The following is a 21,381-nucleotide window of genomic DNA, read 5'->3' as shown; positions in this document are numbered from 1 at the left end:
AAAAAAAAAAAAAATTTTCCCTGGCTTCAAGTTCCACAGAATAAAGTGCGTTAAAAGGTTACAAAAGGTCAAACTTTCATCTTCTGAAAAATAATGAATAATGAAATCGGTTCCTCATTATGAGCTGGAAAAAATGGGACGGGAAACTCAACATCGAGTTTCATTGGCCCATGCGGTTGCTTTTGACTGCGCTGCATGCACGCACTGGCGCTGGCCTTTGAAAGAGAGCAACTCGATGTATTTATCATGTTGAACTGTCTCAGACTCAGTCCTATTCACAAGACAAAAATACGCCGGCATTTTTAAAAGGAAATATCTACGTCTCTAAAAGAATCTGCCACGTAAGAAGCACATGATCTTAACTCAATTTTCACTGTGAATGTTTTTATTATGCGTCGTTTATTCTCCCTTTTTTTCGCATGACGGTCTGCGGGTTTGAGAATGAACTCGGCCCGGCCCGCAACCCGCGATCGGAGGCATACCGGCAGGTTAACCCGTACCGCAACGGGTGCGGGTTACAACATTACCTCTCACCGTGCCCTTCTCCACCAATTACAGTGATGGGAATATTTCTTCACCATTTCCTTGCGTGTCATGCTTCTAATTACCACAATAACTTGAGACAAATTCGCCAGCTTTTATCAACTGTTCATGAAAAGTTGTCTGAGCTGAAGAAGACCCTGATGAAGCCATTTAAACAGCTGATCTTGGGGAAGCGAGTGATGCATGTTATCAAGCAATAGATCTTACAGATCTGCCAAGTAGTACAGATTTTTAGTATTAAGTACTGAAAAATGAGAAGAATACTGATGGTTTCATGCAAAATACTGATTTCTCAAGTTTCAGTTTTATGTGTTGTCCTATGCTATTTCTTTGAAAATATGTTCTTGTCCAGGTTGGCAGCTCTGATCTTATACCAATTATGAACTGAGTGTGTTCAGTCTGTTAAATTTTTACTTCATGATATATTTCTCAGTCAGCTGTTTGGTGAAGATGACCCTGATCAAGATGTATCACCGGACACAGCTGATCCTGAGGCAGCGGGTGATGCAGGTCAACAAGCTGTAGATCATATACCAACCATGGATGGTAATGTCATTAGGGAATCAACCAAAAAGTGGGCTCAGGACTCAGGATTCAATGCTGAGAAACTTTTCAGGAAGGTAGGAATGAGATTCTAACGTAATCTTTGATATCTTTGTTATCCCTTGCTTAGTAGAGCTATGGTGAAGTATAGGATTCAAATTGAAAGATGAGAGAGAGTGGTCTGTCTTAAAAATGTGTTTTGTCCTGAAAAGGACTGTAGACAAGTTGATCATCTTGTCAGGGATTTTCACTGAAAAAGTTGCTCTGAGCCAGATGCAAAAATTTCAGTAGCTTATCACAAAACTATTGAAAATCACTGATTGTTTTATGAAACAATCTATGCCTTCCTTGATGTGAAGGCATAGAGCAGGCAATGAGGTGAGACTCTGCATTTGAGGCAGATATAAAGGAGAAGTTGACTTAATGTTGGTATTTGTGAAATCTCCCCTTGTTCACAGCATTCTTGTAAGTTGCAACATTTATACCTATTACGGAATAGCAATTATACATGAATGCGATCCAACAATAGCTTTGGGATTGGAATATTTGAATTATTGGAAAGCGCACCACAATCAGGAAATATGCCAAGTTTTGTGAGCTTTCCCTTTTCAACTTTTCTAAAAGCACAGTGAATAATTGAATGTATTATAATTAGGACAAAATTGATTTTCAGAACATTGGTAAAATAAATACATCACAGACAATGTAATAGATGAACATAATTAAATGGTCGAAGGCTAAATTAGTCTTGTTTGAGCCTCCCTGCAGGAATAAAGAGCACAGTCAATTCCAAATCGCAATGACGTCATTATCGGCTGCGACTTAAAGCCGATTTGAATTTTACTCCAACAACGTCTTGCTGCAAAGGAAAATTATGATTTTATCATTCCCTACATTAGGAACTTCAAATAAAGTAATTTTTATTCTTGGAATAGGAACTTTCATATTAAAGGCAAAATGCGATTTTAAAAATCGCTATCGTAGTGGATCACATAGTATGCACTGGGCTTTAGAACTGTTCCAGAGGCACCTCCTGCCATCCTGTGTGTAATTCTTATTAATGCCCTTGATGATGTGCATTTTTCATGTGATATTCATGACCATGATTATATATGGATGATTTCTAAATGCTTGTTTTGTAATATGAAGTTCTTTCATGAGGACATCAAGTATCTTCTATCAATGGAGAAATTATGGAAGAAGAGGAGACCTCCAACCCCTCTAGACTGGAATAATTTACCGGATACTGAAGGTAAGCTATGATCACTATTACTTGGTATGTTGTTCACTATTACCAGGTGTATACTGTTTACTATAACCAGGAATGTTAAAGAGAAATTCCAGTAATTGCAGTAAACACTGATTTCATGAGAAAGTCTGTAAAACCAGGCTTAATTGTCAGAATATCACCGAGGATCTAGATCTGGTACATTTACATAAACTGAACTTTGTGAAATCTTGAAATCTACGCTGAAAAATGTTCACACTGAAGATCACCAACACAGATAGGCACACGTGGGACAGTGTATTAATATTGCTGGAATAAAGACCCGACGGAAGTGACCGAATCCGCGCTTATTATGCTTATTTCTCAGCAATTACACAATTTCTTCCAGAATCCTTTGGCACATATTTTTTATTCATACAAACAGACACCTAGGTGGTCATTATATTAGATTCTGTCAGAAGTCATTTTGGGATCGTTACCAAGACTGGAATTTATCTTTAATTGGTAACAGTATTGCCTTTGAGTTTCTGGTTAAAACTATGGACAGAGGTGCCTACCCTCAGTGAATAGTACCATTGGAGGCACTGAGGCTCACAGTTTTAATTAGAAACTCAAAATTATTTGATGTTTCAAAATCAAAAATATTTGATGTTTGGGAACAAATATTTATCCAAGACAGGGGGAAAAATTTCTTACCTTTTACATATCTGTCTTTTGCCTTTCTTTCATATCGAAACGCAATGGAAATCCAAGTCAGCAGGAAAATGTTCTAAAAGTAAATCAATTGTGTCAATATATTTTTTCACTGTCCACTAAATTTATTGAATAATCCAAGTCTTCATTAGTATACCCACCAAGTTGCTTACTACTGGAGGCCAACATCTTTATCACACAGACATCTGATTTCATTTACCAGCTGAGCTAAAGTAATATCAAAAGCAATCAAGATCAGTATCTGGCCAGTTAGTATCTGTGACACTGCAAGAGTTCCCCATGGTAGACACTCTAGCTCTCTTACGGCCGCTGAATGTACTCACATTTTCAGGGAGTCACTGTTCGTAACTAATCGGCCGTGTCATTTCCCATTGAATGTTAATCGTACCAACATCCTGAAATAGTTGGAAATACCCATAATCATGTGAAGCTTTCTCAGCCAATCACAGGGGGATAATAAGATATTCATTATTGTCCATATTGTAAAATTTTGCTCTTGATTTTGATAGTGAAAAGTTAACCAGATAATGAAATTATAGTTGCTGGTCAAACAAAGGTACACTGTGGGCTATTTGAGATGAAAAGTAATTGTAATGTGTCCAATAATCACTCTTGGGTAAGTGCAAAGTAATTAGTAAAAGTAAATTAAACTATATCAGTGAATAGTTGGATTTCCCCAAAGTGTAAGCCAGCTATAACATATTTTATTCTTTTTTTTTCTTTTCTAGAAGTGAGCAATGACAAGAGTAGCGTACTGAGGGACCAAAGACAGTGGAATATCAAAGATTGTGTGAGGGTATTTGAAGAGAGTCTTGCTAGTCTACACATTCAAAGTAAAGATAGAGGAGAACTGGCATGGGACAAGGTATGTACAGGTGTATTACTGATTGGTCTACTCCAGGGGGAAAAAATTACACGGGGTTTCTGACGATTTCACCCTCGAAATGCTAAAAAAGAGCCCTGGAAATTAAACAAAGCTCCTGAAAATCCCCATTTACTGCAGTGTTGAAGCTTGTCCAATGAGCAAATTTGGCAGTGGGTTGGGAAGAGTAGCCCCTAAAAATGAACAGTTAAGTTTTTGCCTGGTCTACACCAGCTCTGTCTACTAGTGGTTTCCGTGAGGTTTTATCCCACATGGCCTATTCCTACTTTTTTTAAAACCAGTTCGTCTCCCCATTTACTAGCTTGCAATTGTATATACATGTAGTCATACATCCTGCGCTAAGGTGGAAACATACATTGCGCATTATTTGACTTAAAGTAAACTACGTAAAAGTGATGTGAAGTATACCGGTAAGCATTTTGGCAATTTAAGTTAAATATATTTATTGGGGAGTTGTACATGTACAAGTGTGGCATCACACATGTTGGTTGGATTGCCAGAAAGGGATGTCCTCATCGTTGGTGATCTCAACATTGAAATATTTTTTCATATTTTTCTAACTTTTATTCATTTTTTTTCTTTGATTTTTCAGTTTTCATGTATGCCAACTTAAATAGTCTCAGGGTTTCATCTCTTTTAATTGCATGTTCCATTGACAACAACTTTGCTTTTTTTTCATAGGATGACCAAGCAGCGATGGACTTTGTAGCCTGTACTGCTAACATCAGGTCACATATATTTGGTATTCCTATGAAAACAAGATTTGATATCAAATGTAAGTCATCTTGCACTCATGTTTGTTAGGTACATACATAGATGATTGAGTGTTGATCATTTTATGGTGATGATTGGGAAAAAAATGACAGTGGTAATGTTGATGATGATTGACTTTTTCATGCAATCCCATTTTGATTCATTGATACTGTTGATATTATGCTCCGGCGGCAATTACTCTTATGAAACATTTTCATGTTAAGCCAAACATATAAACTTATGCTCCCTAAACTTAAACCCTAATCCTAATCTTACATTATTTTGAACCAAATCCTTACTCTAATGCTATGCTGTCTGAGATATTAAGACCAGAGCAAATGCGCGAGAGCATATTTCATGTTACCGATGATGATGATGATAATTGTTGATGGTCATGATAGACATTGTTCATAGTAATTGTTGTGATAATGATGATGACATTTACATGTATATTATACAATATTCCCCTCCTAGATTACTGCACATATTGTAACTATACATACGTCAGTTTTAGGATAGCCGAAGATCACATTTTTAATAAGTCTTTCATATATTAATCGTACAGCAATGGCAGGTAACATCATTCCAGCTATAGCTACAACCAATGCTGTCATCGCAGGCCTTATTGTCATTGAAGCACTTAAAGTTCTTGCAAACAACATGGAGAAATGTAAAACGGTAAGTGGCCACTAACCTCTGAATAAAGTATAAAACGAACCATAATCTGTCAATGATGTATTTTGGATGTTGTGTAACTGAAGAAGTTTATGGTATCCATGAAGAATTATTTTATTTCATTGACATTCCTCTTTTCTTTTGAGAAATTTCATGAAGGTAGAGTGAATGTGGAATTATTGCATGAATTCAAATTTAATGCATGTACAAGTAGTTCTGCTACAGAAATTTATACAACTTAGGCGTAATCTGATGTTTCAAATGTAAATAACTCCTGTTTTATATATTCTTGTCTGTGGTCTGCAGTTAGGTGATTATTCAATTTGTGCAGAATGTACTGTGTAAAAATGGTTGAATGATGTCGAAAAATGTGGTTTGAAACCACTTTAATTAGCCCACTGTGTATGTGATTTGTTTATATGCAGTGCACTTTTTAATGTTTTATCATTGGTAACAAGTGTGACTTTAGTGTGCTTAGACAAAAGCATGGAACAATTACTGGACTCTCTCAATATGTGCAGTATATTATTGACTATTGGATACATGTATGAAATCTGCCTAAACTATAGTTTAGGTCACAGATTCAAACCCACCTGTGTGAATTTGGGCTCATAGGTTTCTATGCCAACGCTTTATACCCTTCTTAAAACCTTTTTACTTGATTCTTTATGCTCTTTATGCACACTGAGTAAGCTGTAGAGTAGATTCAACATGTTGTGAGTCACATTGTTATAAGTATTATTGTTCATATGATTTTCCACTGTTAGGTGTACATGACACGGTTTCCTAATTCGAGGAAGAAGCTATTAGTCCCATGTGTACTGATACCACCGAACCCTAACTGCTATGTATGTGCTGACAGACCAGAGGTAAGATTGCTCCCAATATCATGTGTACTAAGTATGGCTTGAGAGGTTCATATTCACTTCGTCAGCAGGCAGTTGGTCTACCTCTCACATAGTCTAATACCATATGGGCTAAACCCATTGGCCCGTATTCTGAACTCAGATTTAAATTAAACCCTGGTTTAAAGTTGTGGTTTAACTATGGAGAGCCAATTAGGGTACAAATCCCTAAGAGTTCACTCATTAGACACCCAATTTGTCTGGGAATGATAATTGAAGTATTTTAAAGTAATTTTCATCATTATGAAAGCAAAAGGAAACAAAATAGTAAACATAAGAAATATATGATATAAACAGAATGTTAGAATATTTGGCTCCCCATAATTTTAGCACAGCCTTAGACCATGGTCTAAGTTAAACTTGATTTCAGAATATGGGCCATTTGGTCTAATTACTGTTTGGTCTACACTGCACAACCACCCAAGACCTATTCTCACTTCGTTTATTTGAGTCATGAACAGCTCATCTAACCATGTAGACTAGATGGTGTTTGAACAAGTAGATATTAAAGGGGAAGTTCACCCTGACAAAAAGTTTATTGTAAAAATAGCAGAAAAAATAATTAAAAATATTGCCGAAGGTTTGAGAAAAGCACTCGAAAGCTCGTGAACTTGTAAGCTAGTGAACACTTTTTGCGAGAGTGATCACGCATTTCCTAGAAAGCCAGTGAACACTTTTTGCGAGAGTGATCACGAATTTCCTTGTTGACCATAGTAGATTGCGAGACAAATGAATACCCTCTAGCGATTATTTCAATCCGCAATAATGAACCTATTTAGTATGATTAAAAAGTTATTAGAATTTCAATTATTTGACTTGTGACGTCATATGCGAGCAACATTCCTACATAGCGAATGGTAAAAAATCAATGAAATGTCATTTTCTCAGAAAATTGAAAATGTTTTTCACTGTACCTTTTGTATATCAATAGACAAATCCCTTCACACTCGATCATGAATAGAAAACAAAAATAAGTCATCAGGAACCACACAAAATTTGAAATTCATGCATTTCTTAGTACATAACACATGGGGCAGCTGCTCGTTTATGACGTCACAAATCCAAAACTTTGATCTCTAATAACTGTCTTACTCTTTAACGGATTTTCCTCAAACCTTCACCAATATTTTTTATTATTTTTTCTGCTATTTTTACAACAAAGTTTTCTTCAGGGTGAACTTCCCCTTTAAGTGAAATGGATATAAAATTTATGAATTCTAGACAAGATGTGTAATGGATTGTAAATATGGGATAGACGAACTGATTGTAGACTAACTGGGATTGGACCAAATGGGATGAAATCAAATAGAAAGTAGTCATAGCAGGTGTAGACTGATCAGTAATTTACTTCCTTACTTCTGGAGATATTTTATCACCGACTTATTTACTTGGAACTCCTAGTCTCCAGTCAGTAGGATCTGAGGGGCCATTCTTTGTCACACAATGGTCACGTGTGTGACCGAAATTATGACAAATCTTTAATTTAATTAGTTACAAAATTACAATTTTTAGAGATTTAGTAATTCAAAGGTTACATATTACATTAACATGTTCAGTCAGCTATCATTCAGAAATATTTTTTGCTGTCTCCAATATGCTGGTTCAAGGTCAGAGGTCATATGAAGTTGGTCATGTGCATGACTTTACACAGAAGCATGATTTTAAAATTCTATTTTGATTTTGAAATTCCAGTGAAATTCAAAATGAAATTAAAGTTACATGTATTTAACGTTTGAATCACTAAATCTATACAATTTTTAGATTTATAACTAATTAAAGTCAAGATTTGTCATAATTTTGGTTACACACGTGACAACAAGGAATAGCCCTTAGGTAGATTCTGATGATATGCATCAATAAGTGCATTGTAGGTATATCCATTCTTTTTTAGTTCGCTTCAGTATTTATTTACCCATGAATTGTTGATTAAGAAGACTTGTTTGAAAATACAGATTAAACTATTACACATGGTGAGTTGAAAAGAACTTTGCATTCACTGTGAGCATTGCAAGCAACGCTATTCTGATTTATTTTGAAAAGGATTTATAAGATTTTTATTGTTAGTGTAATGCATACTAGTATTTGATTTTTCTCCTATTTAAATGTACTTGTTGAATGGAGTTGGCCATTAAAGATAGTGATGGTTGATCAGAATATATTCAAAATGTTGCCATTTCACATCAGTCATACCATATATATGTGTGAGGGGCCCAATCCCCGCCCCATGCAGTTAGGGTTAACCCATGGGGTGGATGGGAAATACAATGTGAGTTTAAGTTCGTAGTGTGACATATTTTTATTGTTTTTATTTGTAAAGTGAGATGTGGTCTATTGTTTTATAGAATTTTCCATGATATTCTAGTGTCTACTTTCACTGATATTCAACGATTGTCTTTATCAGGTGACTATTAAGCTGAACACAAATATGACGACTGTAAAAACGTTACAGGATAAGGTTAGTGATTCTCTCTATCTAAATCATTCATAGTTGAATAAATTGGTTATAAAACATTACAGAGATCATGTTGAAAATATCATGAACTTAGATGTGTATGTATTTAGTAGGATAAAAACACCCAGAAAGAAAAAAAATCATTCATAGTTGAATAAATTGGTTATAAAACATTACAGAGATCATGTTGAAAATAATCATGAACTTAGATGTGTATGTATTCAGTAGGATAAAAACACCCAGAAAGAAAAAAAATCATTCATATTTTTTTTCAAAATATCTGTAACTAAAATATAATCACTAAATATTTCTGTTTGGAAGAATGATTGTAATACAAGTAGTATTTGGGATATTTGTTTCTGGTCACTTGTACATTTTTGCTTTTTTGAAGCATTGAATAATCATTTCCAGGTGCAATTTTGTTTTTCATCCAGACCATAACAGTTTAGGTTGTACTAATCAATTAATCGAAATGATAACAGAAAACTTACAAAAATCTACTGAACTAATGAAGGGCTTTAAAATACCACCATTTGATCATATCTTATTGAAAGATTGATTAAAAATATTTATCAATAATTGATATCCTTGTACTTTTTAATGATCAGTATGAAGTGCACAAGCCTTATGGCTTGAACTTACAAAGGAAATTTACATGTATTTCAAACAATGTTTCGGAACTTGTTTAGAAATATATACTTTACTCAATAAACATACATAAATTTCAGTTGGTAAATGGATTTGGTTTTGTGGCTGTTAATGCTTTTAAAATTGGATGGGGTTTGGACCATGATACACTTTCTGTTTAGACTATGAAATTATTATCTTTGTTTTTGCTTTTCTCCATTCAGATATTGAAATCTGCCTTAGGAATGATAGCCCCTGATGTTGAAATTCAAGATGGCAAAGGTACAGCAGGTTAAAAAAAAGAAGTTCAACATTTGAATGTCATATGTAGATTTGAGGAGTTGCATGAAGTTCAAATTCAAATAAAGCATAAGTCCCAAAATCCTCTGAGGATCATTTCTAACAAGCTATCTATGTACTTTTCATGATCCTCCCACCAGAGTTATATGTATTTAGTTGATGTAAATCATATGTATGAAATGTTTTATCTTAAAGTAGAAATAAAATGAAAGAAAAAAAAGAAAAAATATTAAAACAAAATGCTTATTTATCGGATTTGGTCAATCGTAACTTGACTTTCTTACAATGCCGCCATTACACTTCATTTTGAGACTTACTTCATATGCAATTGAATATAAGTTTCTTGCTATGCCCTGTAAGACATAGAAGATGCAAGTGGTAGGGTTGGGGGGGGGGAGAAGATTGGGTTGAGGATCGAGGATGCACTGAATTGTACAAAGTGGACAAAGGGGTTATGGACTATCGCTGTGAGTTTGGTCTCTTTAATTTTGTGCATGAAAAGCACCCTTTTTTTCTTTTATTGTTTTTAATCTAATATGTTAGAATGTTTTAACTGATTTTGCAATTTTATAGCAGCACAGAGAGGCATCTGAAACAGAATAATGTAGTTGATGAAAATAATAAGTTTTTCTCAATTAGCAGAAGAGTATGAAAAGTCCCCACTTTTTTGTTTTCCAAAAAAATAACTCTGTGTTTTGCTGTTCTAAACATCAAATACCATGATCTTTTTCACTGACCTAAGATAATGCAGTTGTAGATAGTGAATATCTTAGAAAAACTTCAATTTTCTTTTGCTGAAAACATGCTGAACATTGCAAACACATTTGATTGTAAGATTTCCAATAATGCACAGTGTTAGTTTAAGGGATTTTGCTTTGATTTTCATGATTTTTTTGCTCTACTATCTATGAATTAATTTGTTTAAAAAGTTTTCTGTGAGGTTCCTATGTTCCAGAATTCTGTTTTTCTTTCTTTTCCATATCTTAATACCATATCCATTAAGAAAAGTAAACAACTCTTATTTTTATTTTTCAGGAACCATTCTTATTTCTAGTGATGAAGAAGAAACATTAGGTAAGAAAGCTATTTACAATTGCTTTTCTAAATAGTGAGGTTTGAAAGCCAACAAGAAACATTTTATATTGTTATATGCTTTCATCAAGTGAATATTATTACAATTAGTGTTTGATACATATTTCACCAATCCAAAACTCACAGAAGGCCTATCTAAGAATAAATATTTTTGTTTTACTTTTCAAAATGAGTAAACCAAGGAAAAGTATCAGAATTTTATATCAAAGAGGATGCCTTCTCATATCTCAGAGAAAAATCTTAATAATTGTAGAATTGTGTATTATGCTTCAGCGATCACAGAAAAGTCTCAAAATCTGCTTTGTCTCATTTAGTGATTCATAATCAGACATGCATGACCGACGAATCTCAATAAATTACCACGAGCTGTAAAATAGACTGAGGCTATAGTTTTCTTTTTCATATGGTATGCAATTCATTAGATTTTATGAAAGCTATTTTAGGAATTCTAAAAATCTAAATCATCCCTTTTGCAGATTTGTCACTGTGTAGTGTACAAATAATAGTGGGGAAACTTTATATGTATACATTTTGTTTATAATGTATTTTGATCTCTATTTTTATCTGACAGAAAATATGCCTAGAATGCTAAGTGAATTCAACATAATTGGTGGAAGCCGTCTGAAAGCAGATGATTTTCTTCAGAATTTTGAGCTCATCATCAACCTCCAATATGAGTGAGTTTTTTTTCTATTATACAGTGGATCTCGGAAGATTTTTTTTAGAGAATTATCGTTTATCACCTCAATCCAAATTTGATTGATTAGTGATCCACAATTGTAGAGCTTAGATACCCCTTTGAATTTGGTACAATTATATAGTGTGTGGATGCCTAATGCACCAGTTAGTAAAAAGAAAAGAGGGCACCAAAAAGGCTTTGGACATTCATTTGCAAATGTTTACACCTGTGATAACTTAATATATTTTTTTAACCAAAGAAAATTGTACATGAACTTTGCAAGCAATGCTTTATGCACAACTCCATAAGATTGAGTCAGACTGCGCATCACAAATCGTTGATTGTTCTTGTCTGTCTCGTCTGCATAGCAGAGCAAGACTAAAGGCGCCACTTTTCCGATGGCAGCGTCATCATTTAAATCTTAACTGAGGTTGAGATTTTAAAATTTAATAATAACTAAGAAAGTATATAGACTTATTTAATAAAACTTGGACTCAAGAGTAATCAAGAATTACTGAACATCCTGCCGGATAAAAAGGTCACGTGACCAAGGTCAAAGGTCATTTTGGGTCAATGAACGTATACAATGTTTGGGGAATCAACATCTAACTCTTAACCAAGGTTAAGTATTGAAATGAGGTCATAACTAAAATTTTATGGATCTAGTTCATGAAACTTGGACATGAGCAATCAAGTATCACTGAATATGCTGTGCAAGTTTCAGGTCACATGACAAAGGTCATATAGGGTAAACAAAGTTTGGCCATGTTATGGGTATTTGTTGAAATTCCATCATAACTTTGAAAGTTTATGGTCAATATGGATGTAGTTCATGAAACTAAGACATGAGAGTAATCAAGTATAATTCAAGATTTTGCTTGGGTTTCAGGTCACATGACTGAGGCGAACAGGTCATTTCATGTTAGTGAACTCTGGCCGTGTTGGGGGTATTCGGTGAATTGCCATCATAACTTTGGAAATTTCATGAAACGTGGACATTAGGGTTAACAAGTATCACTGAACGTTTGCACAAGTCTTAGGTCACATGATCAAGGTCAAAGTGATTTAGGATCAATGAACATGATATTTCATTATCATATGAATGGTGTTATATGTGAATAAGTATTTGATAGTTGTTTTCAAAGTCAGCACTGTTGCTGTATTGATTCACATAATGCAGGCAAGACTGCCAAAGGCTTTCCACCTGTTTTAATTATTTTCTGGCGAATCAAGTTAGACTATGCTTAACACCAACATGTGAATTTAAGTGTCACATAGAGTATGTTTCTGTAAACTAACTTGACCTTGAATGAATAGCTTGTCCTCACATATACTGTACCTGATTTCTTTCTCTGCACAGAGAAACCCTTGAGGAGGAGGCTGAGTTTGAGGTTGTTGGCAAAGTACCAGTCGTCCACAAGGAGGCTGAAGCTAAGTCAGATCAGAAGGATAACCAATCAACAACACAGGCTGAATCACATGACCAGGTCTCATCGACCAATGGGAATGGAGATGTGGCTGGCCCCTCCCAAGGTGAATGCCTCCCCATTTCTTTACATTTTTCATGAAGAGCCACTGCAAGAACAGGGGAGATTGAGAAGTTACTGAAATGTAGTTTTTGATGATGTATTGTAAACTATTGTATACACACATTTTCATATTTGGTGAATAATAGTACTGTAAACCTACTTCAGATTTGAGTGGTTATTTTGAAAGCTGTTTTTTTATGACTTCATATTTATATAGTATTGACTCTCCTTGACAGGAACATCATATATGTTGCCTGCAACAGAATCATATTGGTCCGAGTCTTTAGACGTGGGCAATATGATTCTTTTAAGGGCAGTATATGATGTTTACTGAAAAAAGAGCCAATTAATATTACCTACAGCTGTATAATGTTTAATTCAAGGTATTATTTGGAACAATTTATATGCCTGTTTGCTTATCACTACTTCTGATTTCAGGTTATTCATTATCTTGGCGAAGTAATCCTTGCTAAGCAATTGTAACATAAATTGTTACGGAGCAGTTGCGCACATACACTAAATGCCTAAAAATCTTGCGCTTGGATTGATCAGCTCGGAATGTGTATGCAGTGGCTGCGCTGCGCATTATTTACAATGCATTGGTTCACAGACTAGTTTCAACTAGATTTCGCAAATACTGAAATTAGCAATCAAAATCGGCTCCTACTGCGCAAGCACACTGGCAGAAATATGACAAATGTTCCCCCCCCAAAAAAAAAAACGTGGAAGAGGGCAACATGGCAAGTGTTTACCACTTTGGTCTTCGATTGAAACTAGCGTGCAAAATATGACTTTTATTAAGTTGCAAAAATGCCTTGTATAGGTAATAATCATAAATATGTTTGGTATAATTTAGTTGTAGTTCAACCTTTAAATTTAGTTTGAATTATTGATAAAGACAGTAATATAGAGCACACACTGTCAGGCAGGTACGCTCATGGTAGTAGTTTCCTTTACTCCAGTTAATCATTAATCATAAAGATGAATTTTAACACTCACTCTGGTTCATTCATTTCTCAGAGGGTCCAAACGATGTAGATGATGATGATTTCATGATACTGGATGATGAGGAAGTAGAAGAAGTTGTTGAGGAGAAGAAGATGGAGGTTAGTGAGGATGGCGACTCCAGGAAACGTAAGTTATCAGAAGATATTGTGTCTACCACCGGAGAGGATACGCCTGTTATAAAGAAAGCTAAAACAACCAGTCAGGAACTGGAACAAGATGAAGACATTGTTGTTCTAGATGACTGAGATAATATCATGGTGCTACAACTCAATTTCGCCCCTAAAACATGGTCCTTTGATAAGTGATTCTATCAAGAAGTGATGAAATGCTGAATTATGAAGAACTATTATTTGGAACTTGCCATAAATATGAAAATTTACATTTAGATGGTCTCATTTTCTTTGGTTGTATTGACCAGCAAGATTTGACTATTTTTTTTTTAAATTTGAAATTACTGGTAAAAATCTTAAGACTTGCAATGTACTGTGCAAGCTAAAATATCGCCAGTATAGGGGGGAGGGGGTGGGGGTGGAAACTGCCCTTCCACTATATTGTAACACAGAGGCATGGCCTGAGTGTGAACAAGGATATCTTGTTGATGTTGAAACTAAATCAACATTGCAGTCTAACAGTAAAACTTATGGGTTAATGTTAATTGCCAAATCCCTCATCATAAAATGTGGGATTTGAGTTAAGCATTACGTTTAAACAAAGTTTTTGTTTGTACCTCTAAGAGGTAGCACAATGTATTGATAGTAAAAATTTGCCTCATAACATTTCCTGCACCGTCTTCTTACAACAAGTGTACATGGAAAGGTTGAGCATATCTATTTTTCAATGCGTGATGCTATTTCTTTTATAAGCACATATCTCACATGGTTCGTCAGAGTCGGAGAACTCTGGGAAAATCAGTGAAATTTTTATTTAAAGTCACACAATATGTTTATTTCTCGTGAAAATTTATAGAAAATGATTATGAAAGGTATATTTTTGTAACAAATTTAATTTACTGTAAATCCATTAGAATAAAAATGAAGTTTGTTTTATGAGTGGATTTACAGTATCATCATGACAGACATGATCGCTGACTGATTCTTGCTCAGCCCGATGAAATATGTACATTTTTCTACCCTGGCCCCCGCTACTTTTTTTGTCTTTTATGAACTTTCAAGGAGTGCTTGAAATAATGGTCATTGAGCATTGTTACCTTGGTAGTTACCATCTAAAGCAAAGTTACCATTACAATAACTTTCACGAAGAGTCAAAAATTTTAAATTGTTTCAGTGCAGGGTTGTCACAATAATAAAAAATAATTGTTCTAAAACATCTGTTTCATCTGTTTTGCACCCCTCCCCCCAAAAAAAAAACCCAACCCAAAACGGGATCCAAACCACAGCATAGATATGTGCACTAAAATATTTGCACATAATTATGTCTATTGTCTTTTATACTTGTTTTATTTTGTTTTATTCAATATTTCTTCATCTGTTTTGCCTTTACATGAATCCACAGTAAGTACATGAACAAGGGAAACTCCCTTCTCCTGACTTCTTCTGTCATTGTCACTCTTCCTTTACATATATATGCATGTATAAGTGATTACTTACTTGAAGTTAAACTGTCAAAGGGGATCCAAACTTGGCCGTAAAATGTTGTGTGAGAGAGGAGAAAAATGTCTGATATGTTCAAACTTTCTTCCTGTCTGATTTTCTTCCCTCTAAAAACAAATATTTATTTGTGTTGGCTTCCCCTTTAAGCAGGATATCTGACATCAATTAGTCAGTTAATACTGTAATACAGTCAACTCTGCCTAAGTCAACTTTCTGTACGTCCAATAATTGCTGAAGTCTACCGCAATATTTAAGATTAGATTATGATAGACATTTTATTAACCTAAGTTGAACAAATTTTTGTTTTCGCTTGACTTGGGCAGAGCTCCCTGTACCTTCAAATAGTGTTGTCATGTGATGTTGTTTTTATGTTAATTCCTAACTGGGGGGCTTCAAGTATACCTAACCAAAGATCATTTATGCACTAACATGCCAATGCGCACAACTCATTGCATAATCATTTAGAAGTGCTTTTGTTTTTTGGAAGTGCCCCAGTTATGGTCACCATATGTTATAGAGTGTTAAAGTCAGATTTATCTATACCTTCTAACTTGGTACCCTCTCAGTTATTCAAGTATTACTCTCAACCATACGTTTAATTTTAAACATTCCATTTAATTATTTCCAGTGTTGACAGTTTTTATGCACATATTATTTAAAAGAAAGTGTATTGACTCTATGACCATTGGTCAGATAGTTGTTGAAGGGGAACTATAGAGTGTACTGTAATGTAGGTTTAACTTACAGTGTACATGTAGAGTACTCTGAGAAAATTACATTGAAAGCATACCTGTCTGCAAGAAAATAAGTTATCAAATGGTTTAAACATTTTGTGACACAAAAAGAATCTCCTTTACAAAAAATCCATCATAATCCATCTTCTAAGAAGTGTTAACTTTTCCTTTTAAAAACAAAGCAATCTAGGGTGCATTCCATGAAGAGCTTTGTCAGTGATTTTCATGAATTCCAATAGCTTATAATATTTTCAGTGATAAATAGCCTACTATTTGTTTCCTGAAACACTCCCCTATTTGGTCAAAACACTGTCATGTGGACAAGTGTTTAATCCACTTAGAGAACATTTTGAGTGGACATGTACATTCATTGGGCTGTTTCATTCGAGTCAAGTGTGAGTTTAAGTCATGTTTTAGCACCAAAGGGCACAAGATATTTATATACTAATGATTAATAAGCAGAAGGATGTCCAACAATGTTCAAGAAAATATTCATATTTTTTTGATGTATTTATGAGCACAATATGAATGTGCTCAGTATAATTTCTTGGGAAATATGGTAAGATTAAGAATAGGCACCGATAATTGATAAACTATACTCTGCTCTCCTAAATAATGCATGTTTGAAATTTATGAAGTGGGAATCAGATTGCTAATCTTCGTATAACATTGTTTTAAAATTATTGAGATGGGCTAAGAATGGTATGAACTAACACATTTTCTTTAGCAACCATGATATCAACAAAGTTCCATACATTGGTTATCAAAGTTGATCAGAAATTTAGGGGAATTTGAAAATTCCTTGTTCATAGCTACGCAGAGTAAACCACAATGATATTTTGTTATTTTTGCAAACCTTGAGCGTTTGGACAAAGTTGATGAAGTTCATGTTGAAAGAGAATGTGATGTACATAATTCTAACATTTTGAAGAAGGCATGTCTTGTACAGTTTCAGTAGGAATAAAACAGAAAATTGAAAGATTTTGTGATTTTGATATTCCTTAGATGTTAATCTGCCTTTTCATCCCGTACTGGACCTCTCTCATCCTACTCCCCTTCATATTTCTATGTCAACACTCTACTTTCCTGTCTCCATCATACCTCTCATTCCACCCTACACTCACTCCTCCCTCCCTTCCTCTTAGTCTCCTCCCTTCTCTCGTACTACCCTGTCTCCACCCTAACTCTCTTGGTCTCCACCTTTCTCTCTTTCCTACCCTCTTCCTTTCCAATTCCCTCCCTCTCCTCTTCTTTCCACCCAACTTTCCTCAATTTCTACACTGCCCCATCTCCAGACCACCCTACATTCGTTCCAAGTTTTCCTCCCTACTATCCTACCTTTGTACCTCCTCCATCCTTTATTTTTTTCACCTCTATCTCCACCCTAGTCTCTTGTGTCTGTCTCCATCCTTCTCTTATATCTTCACCCCAGTCTCCCTTTCCCCATCCTGTTCTTCCTACCTCTCTGTTTCCTCCCTAGTCTCCTTTGTACCTCTCTCCTCCGTTCCCATGCTTCTCTTCTTTTACCATTTATCTCCACTCTACCCTCCTTCCTACCTCCCCCGTCTTCACTCGACTCTTCTTTGCACCCCTCTTCTCTGTCACCATCCTTTTTTAAAATCCTTCCTGTCTCCACCTTACTCTCCTTCCTAACTCCATCCTACCTCTCCTTTCCTCCATCTTCTGCCTCCTCTTTTCTCCCCTACCTCTTTATTCCTCTCTCACCCTCTCCAAGTAGTGTTTGAAAACTAATGAGAAAAACATGAAAATGGTAAAATGGCATTTTCATCATCACGATTTTATTGGTTACAAAAATAAAACAAAACACACAATGCTACCCATTAATCAAGAGGGGGAAATGCCTTCAAGTTTCCTAATCCATTGATGTGATTGATACAACATTACCATCTTTTTGGGGATATTATGTAGATATTGAACATTGATTTTTTTTTCTCAGTCAGCACAAAAATAATTTGGAGTCTTCATAAATTTTTGAGAGCCTCATGGACACACATCATCAAATCGGCTTAAATTTGTTTGATTCCTTACCTAACATGGCAATGGTATATGAATTATATCATTAATAATGTCATAAATTTCCAAGGATTAAGTATCATTTCAAAATTCGGGAGGCAAAGTGTAAATTTCTCACACGGTCACACTGCCCCCAACTTGGCTTCTATCTTCATGATGGTCTTTGAAATTGAAAATTGCTTACATGTATTTCCTTTTTCGAAATTGTATTATACTAGAGTTATTTTTTTTCTTCAACAAGCAATTGCTTCAAAATTATATGAAATCTTATCGGAACAAGAAAGATACACAATGAAGACTGGAGAAACGAATCTAAATGATGATCACTTTAAAAGTACATAAAATCTTATCAAAACAAGAGCCTACTGTACACAATAAATAATGAAGCCAAATAGAGGGTTTCAAACACATTCACAAGAGGCTTGATCAAGATTTGGATTGGAAACTGGCGGCCCAATTACAGATGAGACATCAAATCAAATTACAATAATTATCAGAGAAGTTCTTATAAAACTATGTACAACCCTGCGCATTCTAGAAACTGCATAGCAGCTATGCTCTCTCGCCACGGATACGTCGGGCAAGCTGGATGTCCTTGGGCATGATGGTGACACGCTTGGCGTGGATGGCGCACAGGTTGGTGTCCTCGAAGAGACCGACGAGGTAGGCTTCGCTGGCCTCTTGAAGCGCCAGAACGGCAGAACTCTGAAAGCGGAGCTCGGTCTTGAAGTCTTGAGCAATCTCACGGATGAGTCGCTGGAATGGGAGCTTACGGATGAGCAGTTCTGTGCTCTTCTGATAGCGACGGATCTCTCGTAATGCAACGGTTCCTGTAGCATATAAAACAATGATAATAATATGGAAGCTCCAAGTGCCACCCAGATGTTCAGATAATCATCTCTATCACTAGTGATCTCTAATGTCTACATCGATTTGAAACAATGATCAGATAACGAGATCTCCTAATCTTGTCATGTCTGCATCCTGTAAAAGGGATGATCAGATGATGTGATCTTTAATCTCGTCATGTCGACATTCTGTGGGAGAGATTAGATGACCAGATCTCAGATATAGTAATGTCTGCATCTTTTAAAAGCGATGATCAGGTACCACCACCTTAGATCTCGCAGATTTAATCAGTGGAAGACCTGATCAGATTAAAAGAGTCTTGGATTTCGCCTTGTCTTCATCTTCTAGAAGAGATGCTTTATCATGGATCCAAGATCTTGCCATCTTATCATTTCTCCCACGGGATGTAGACTTGACAAGATCTAAAATAATGACATCTCATCTCTCCCAAAGAATGTAGACATGACTAGATCCGGGATTTGGTCATCTAATCATCTCTTCCTAAGGATTTTTTTTTCAATCATTACTTGAATATTGATATTAAAAAGGAATATATTTGTATTCATAATAAAACGGAAATAAGCCCAGGTCACAAACTAATAAATTACTACAGGGCAACAAACACGGCCCTGGGTAGTGGGGTGCGCCCTCAAGATTTTCCCCGGGGAAGTATCATTTTCAGGCAGCACCTCTGTAATTCTGGGAGGTGTAAAATAATGGATAAATGTAATCAAAATGACCTTCAGGTCGTCGTGAAAACCCCCTTTATTTTCCTTTTCAAATTTCTCGTTACAAAATTGACCCATATTATATATTATGTAAAAAGTTAATGTATTAACTTTTTCCAATTTTATTTTATTATTTTTGTGGGGGGAGGGGCTTTCAAATTTCTCGTTACCAAATTTACCTCCATTTTGTAGTGATTTTTTTTTCTTTTCAAATTTACATCAGCGCCCGTGGCATGTACCCCCAGAAAAAGAAAATCGTTTCCAGGGCCCTGGCAACGACGGTCACAAATTACAATATAAGCATGATCATGATTGCGAGATCTAAGATCATGGCATATCATTACTTCCAAAGGATGTCGAGAAGACGAAATCTGGAAATCTCATCATCTGATCATCCATTTTAGAGGATGTCGACATGACGAGATTTCTCGTCATCACGGTAATTTGATCATTTTTACTCAAAGATGTAGACATAACGAGATGATTATATGAACATCTGGGTAGCACTTTTAAGATTCCATTGGTTGTTCAGGTTCTTTTTTTTTTGTCAAAAGGCATTAACGGGAAGTTTGTGGAATGTTTGAATATGTTTCATGACATGATGAAACTCACTTGTTTGGTCAAAATGGCGGCTATCGCAAAAAGCAACTCTTCCCCAAATTTCATATGCATTAATTTTTTCCTATTAGTTAGTCGACCATCCAAATTTTCGTTTACAGGGGGTACGGATCAATTTTTATTAAATATCAAAATTGATTAAGTGACATGAAATACACATACTGGAAAAAGGAAGAAAAAGGTGACTCGAAGAAAAAAAAAATAATAGAAATAAGTTTGAAAATATGTAAATTTGCAGATATACCAAAACCGACGAATAAATTCATTTGATGGTCCATATTTAAGTCCAATTAACAATATCAAATTACTTGATTTGATTCTTGGTGTTCTAACCTGGTCTAAATCGATGAGGCTTCTTCACTCCACCCGTTGCGGGAGCACTCTTTCTGGCCGCTTTCGTTGCAAGTTGTTTTCTTGGCGCCTTCCCGCCAGTTGATTTTCGTGCCGTCTGCTTGGTACGTGCCATCGTTGGAATTCCCGCCAAAATCGTCCAATGTAATCAAGAGTATCGTATGGTATCACTGGTACAAGTTTGAGGTTGAAAGCGAGCTCGTATAAGAAAGATGGATAAATGAAGTTGATCAAGCTATTGCACAGGGAAATGATGTATGAGAGAGAAACGATGCGTGCCTATTGAGGGTACCATGCATGCATCACCAAGTAATGGTCACACAATTTACGTTCATTACTTGGAATGCAACACGGGCGGCGCTACAGGATGGTAAGGAGTGGAACCCTGTGATTTGTCAAGAAGTGGCGAAAAAAGGGAGAAAAGAAGGACGAAAATAGGAAGAAAATGGAAGAGAGAAGAAAGAAGAGCCAACAAATAAAGATATATCGATCGGTCTTTAACACTACATCACTCCTTAATTGAATG

General features: G+C 35.5%; 2 protein-coding genes across 2 annotated transcripts in view; one reads left to right on the top strand and one right to left on the bottom strand.

Annotated features, from left to right (window-relative positions):
* Positions 1-17,254, top strand: part of LOC121407160 (SUMO-activating enzyme subunit 2-like) — a 30,289-nt gene extending 13,035 nt beyond the window's left edge. Inside the window, exons 7-18 of the mRNA XM_041598104.1 lie at positions 977-1,163; positions 2,236-2,338; positions 3,757-3,893; positions 4,593-4,686; positions 5,230-5,342; positions 6,107-6,208; positions 8,646-8,699; positions 9,548-9,605; positions 10,659-10,697; positions 11,287-11,392; positions 12,755-12,927; positions 13,944-17,254. Coding sequence (XP_041454038.1) covers positions 977-1,163; positions 2,236-2,338; positions 3,757-3,893; positions 4,593-4,686; positions 5,230-5,342; positions 6,107-6,208; positions 8,646-8,699; positions 9,548-9,605; positions 10,659-10,697; positions 11,287-11,392; positions 12,755-12,927; positions 13,944-14,176 — 1,399 coding nt within the window. The 3' untranslated portion in view covers positions 14,177-17,254. The remainder of the gene's footprint in view (positions 1-976; positions 1,164-2,235; positions 2,339-3,756; positions 3,894-4,592; positions 4,687-5,229; positions 5,343-6,106; positions 6,209-8,645; positions 8,700-9,547; positions 9,606-10,658; positions 10,698-11,286; positions 11,393-12,754; positions 12,928-13,943) is intronic.
* Positions 17,255-18,052: 798 nt separating this feature from the next.
* LOC121407159 (histone H3, embryonic-like) lies at positions 18,053-21,161 on the bottom strand. Its single transcript, XM_041598103.1, has 2 exons — positions 20,838-21,161; positions 18,053-19,139 (listed from the first exon to the last, which is right to left on the bottom strand). Exons 1-2 carry the CDS (start codon positions 20,968-20,970, stop codon positions 18,862-18,864), a joined length of 411 nt encoding a protein of 136 aa, XP_041454037.1. The 5' UTR covers positions 20,971-21,161; the 3' UTR covers positions 18,053-18,861.
* Between the last annotated feature and the right edge of the window lie 220 nt (positions 21,162-21,381).

Source organism: Lytechinus variegatus, chromosome 2 (genome assembly GCF_018143015.1).
Source record: "Lytechinus variegatus isolate NC3 chromosome 2, Lvar_3.0, whole genome shotgun sequence".
Lineage (NCBI taxonomy): Eukaryota > Metazoa > Echinodermata > Echinoidea > Temnopleuroida > Toxopneustidae > Lytechinus > Lytechinus variegatus.
The sequence above is the reverse complement of the archived record's forward strand: the minus strand, read 5'-3'. Positions and strand labels throughout refer to the sequence as shown.

Coding starts and splice junctions, on each gene's coding strand:
- LOC121407159 (XM_041598103.1), bottom strand. CDS start 20,970: ATGGCACGTACCAAGCAGACGGCACGAAAATCAACTGGCGGGAAGGCG. Junction 19,140..20,837: donor GCCTCATCGATTTAGACCAG/GTTAGAACACCA, acceptor TATATGCTACAG/GAACCGTTGCATTACGAGAG.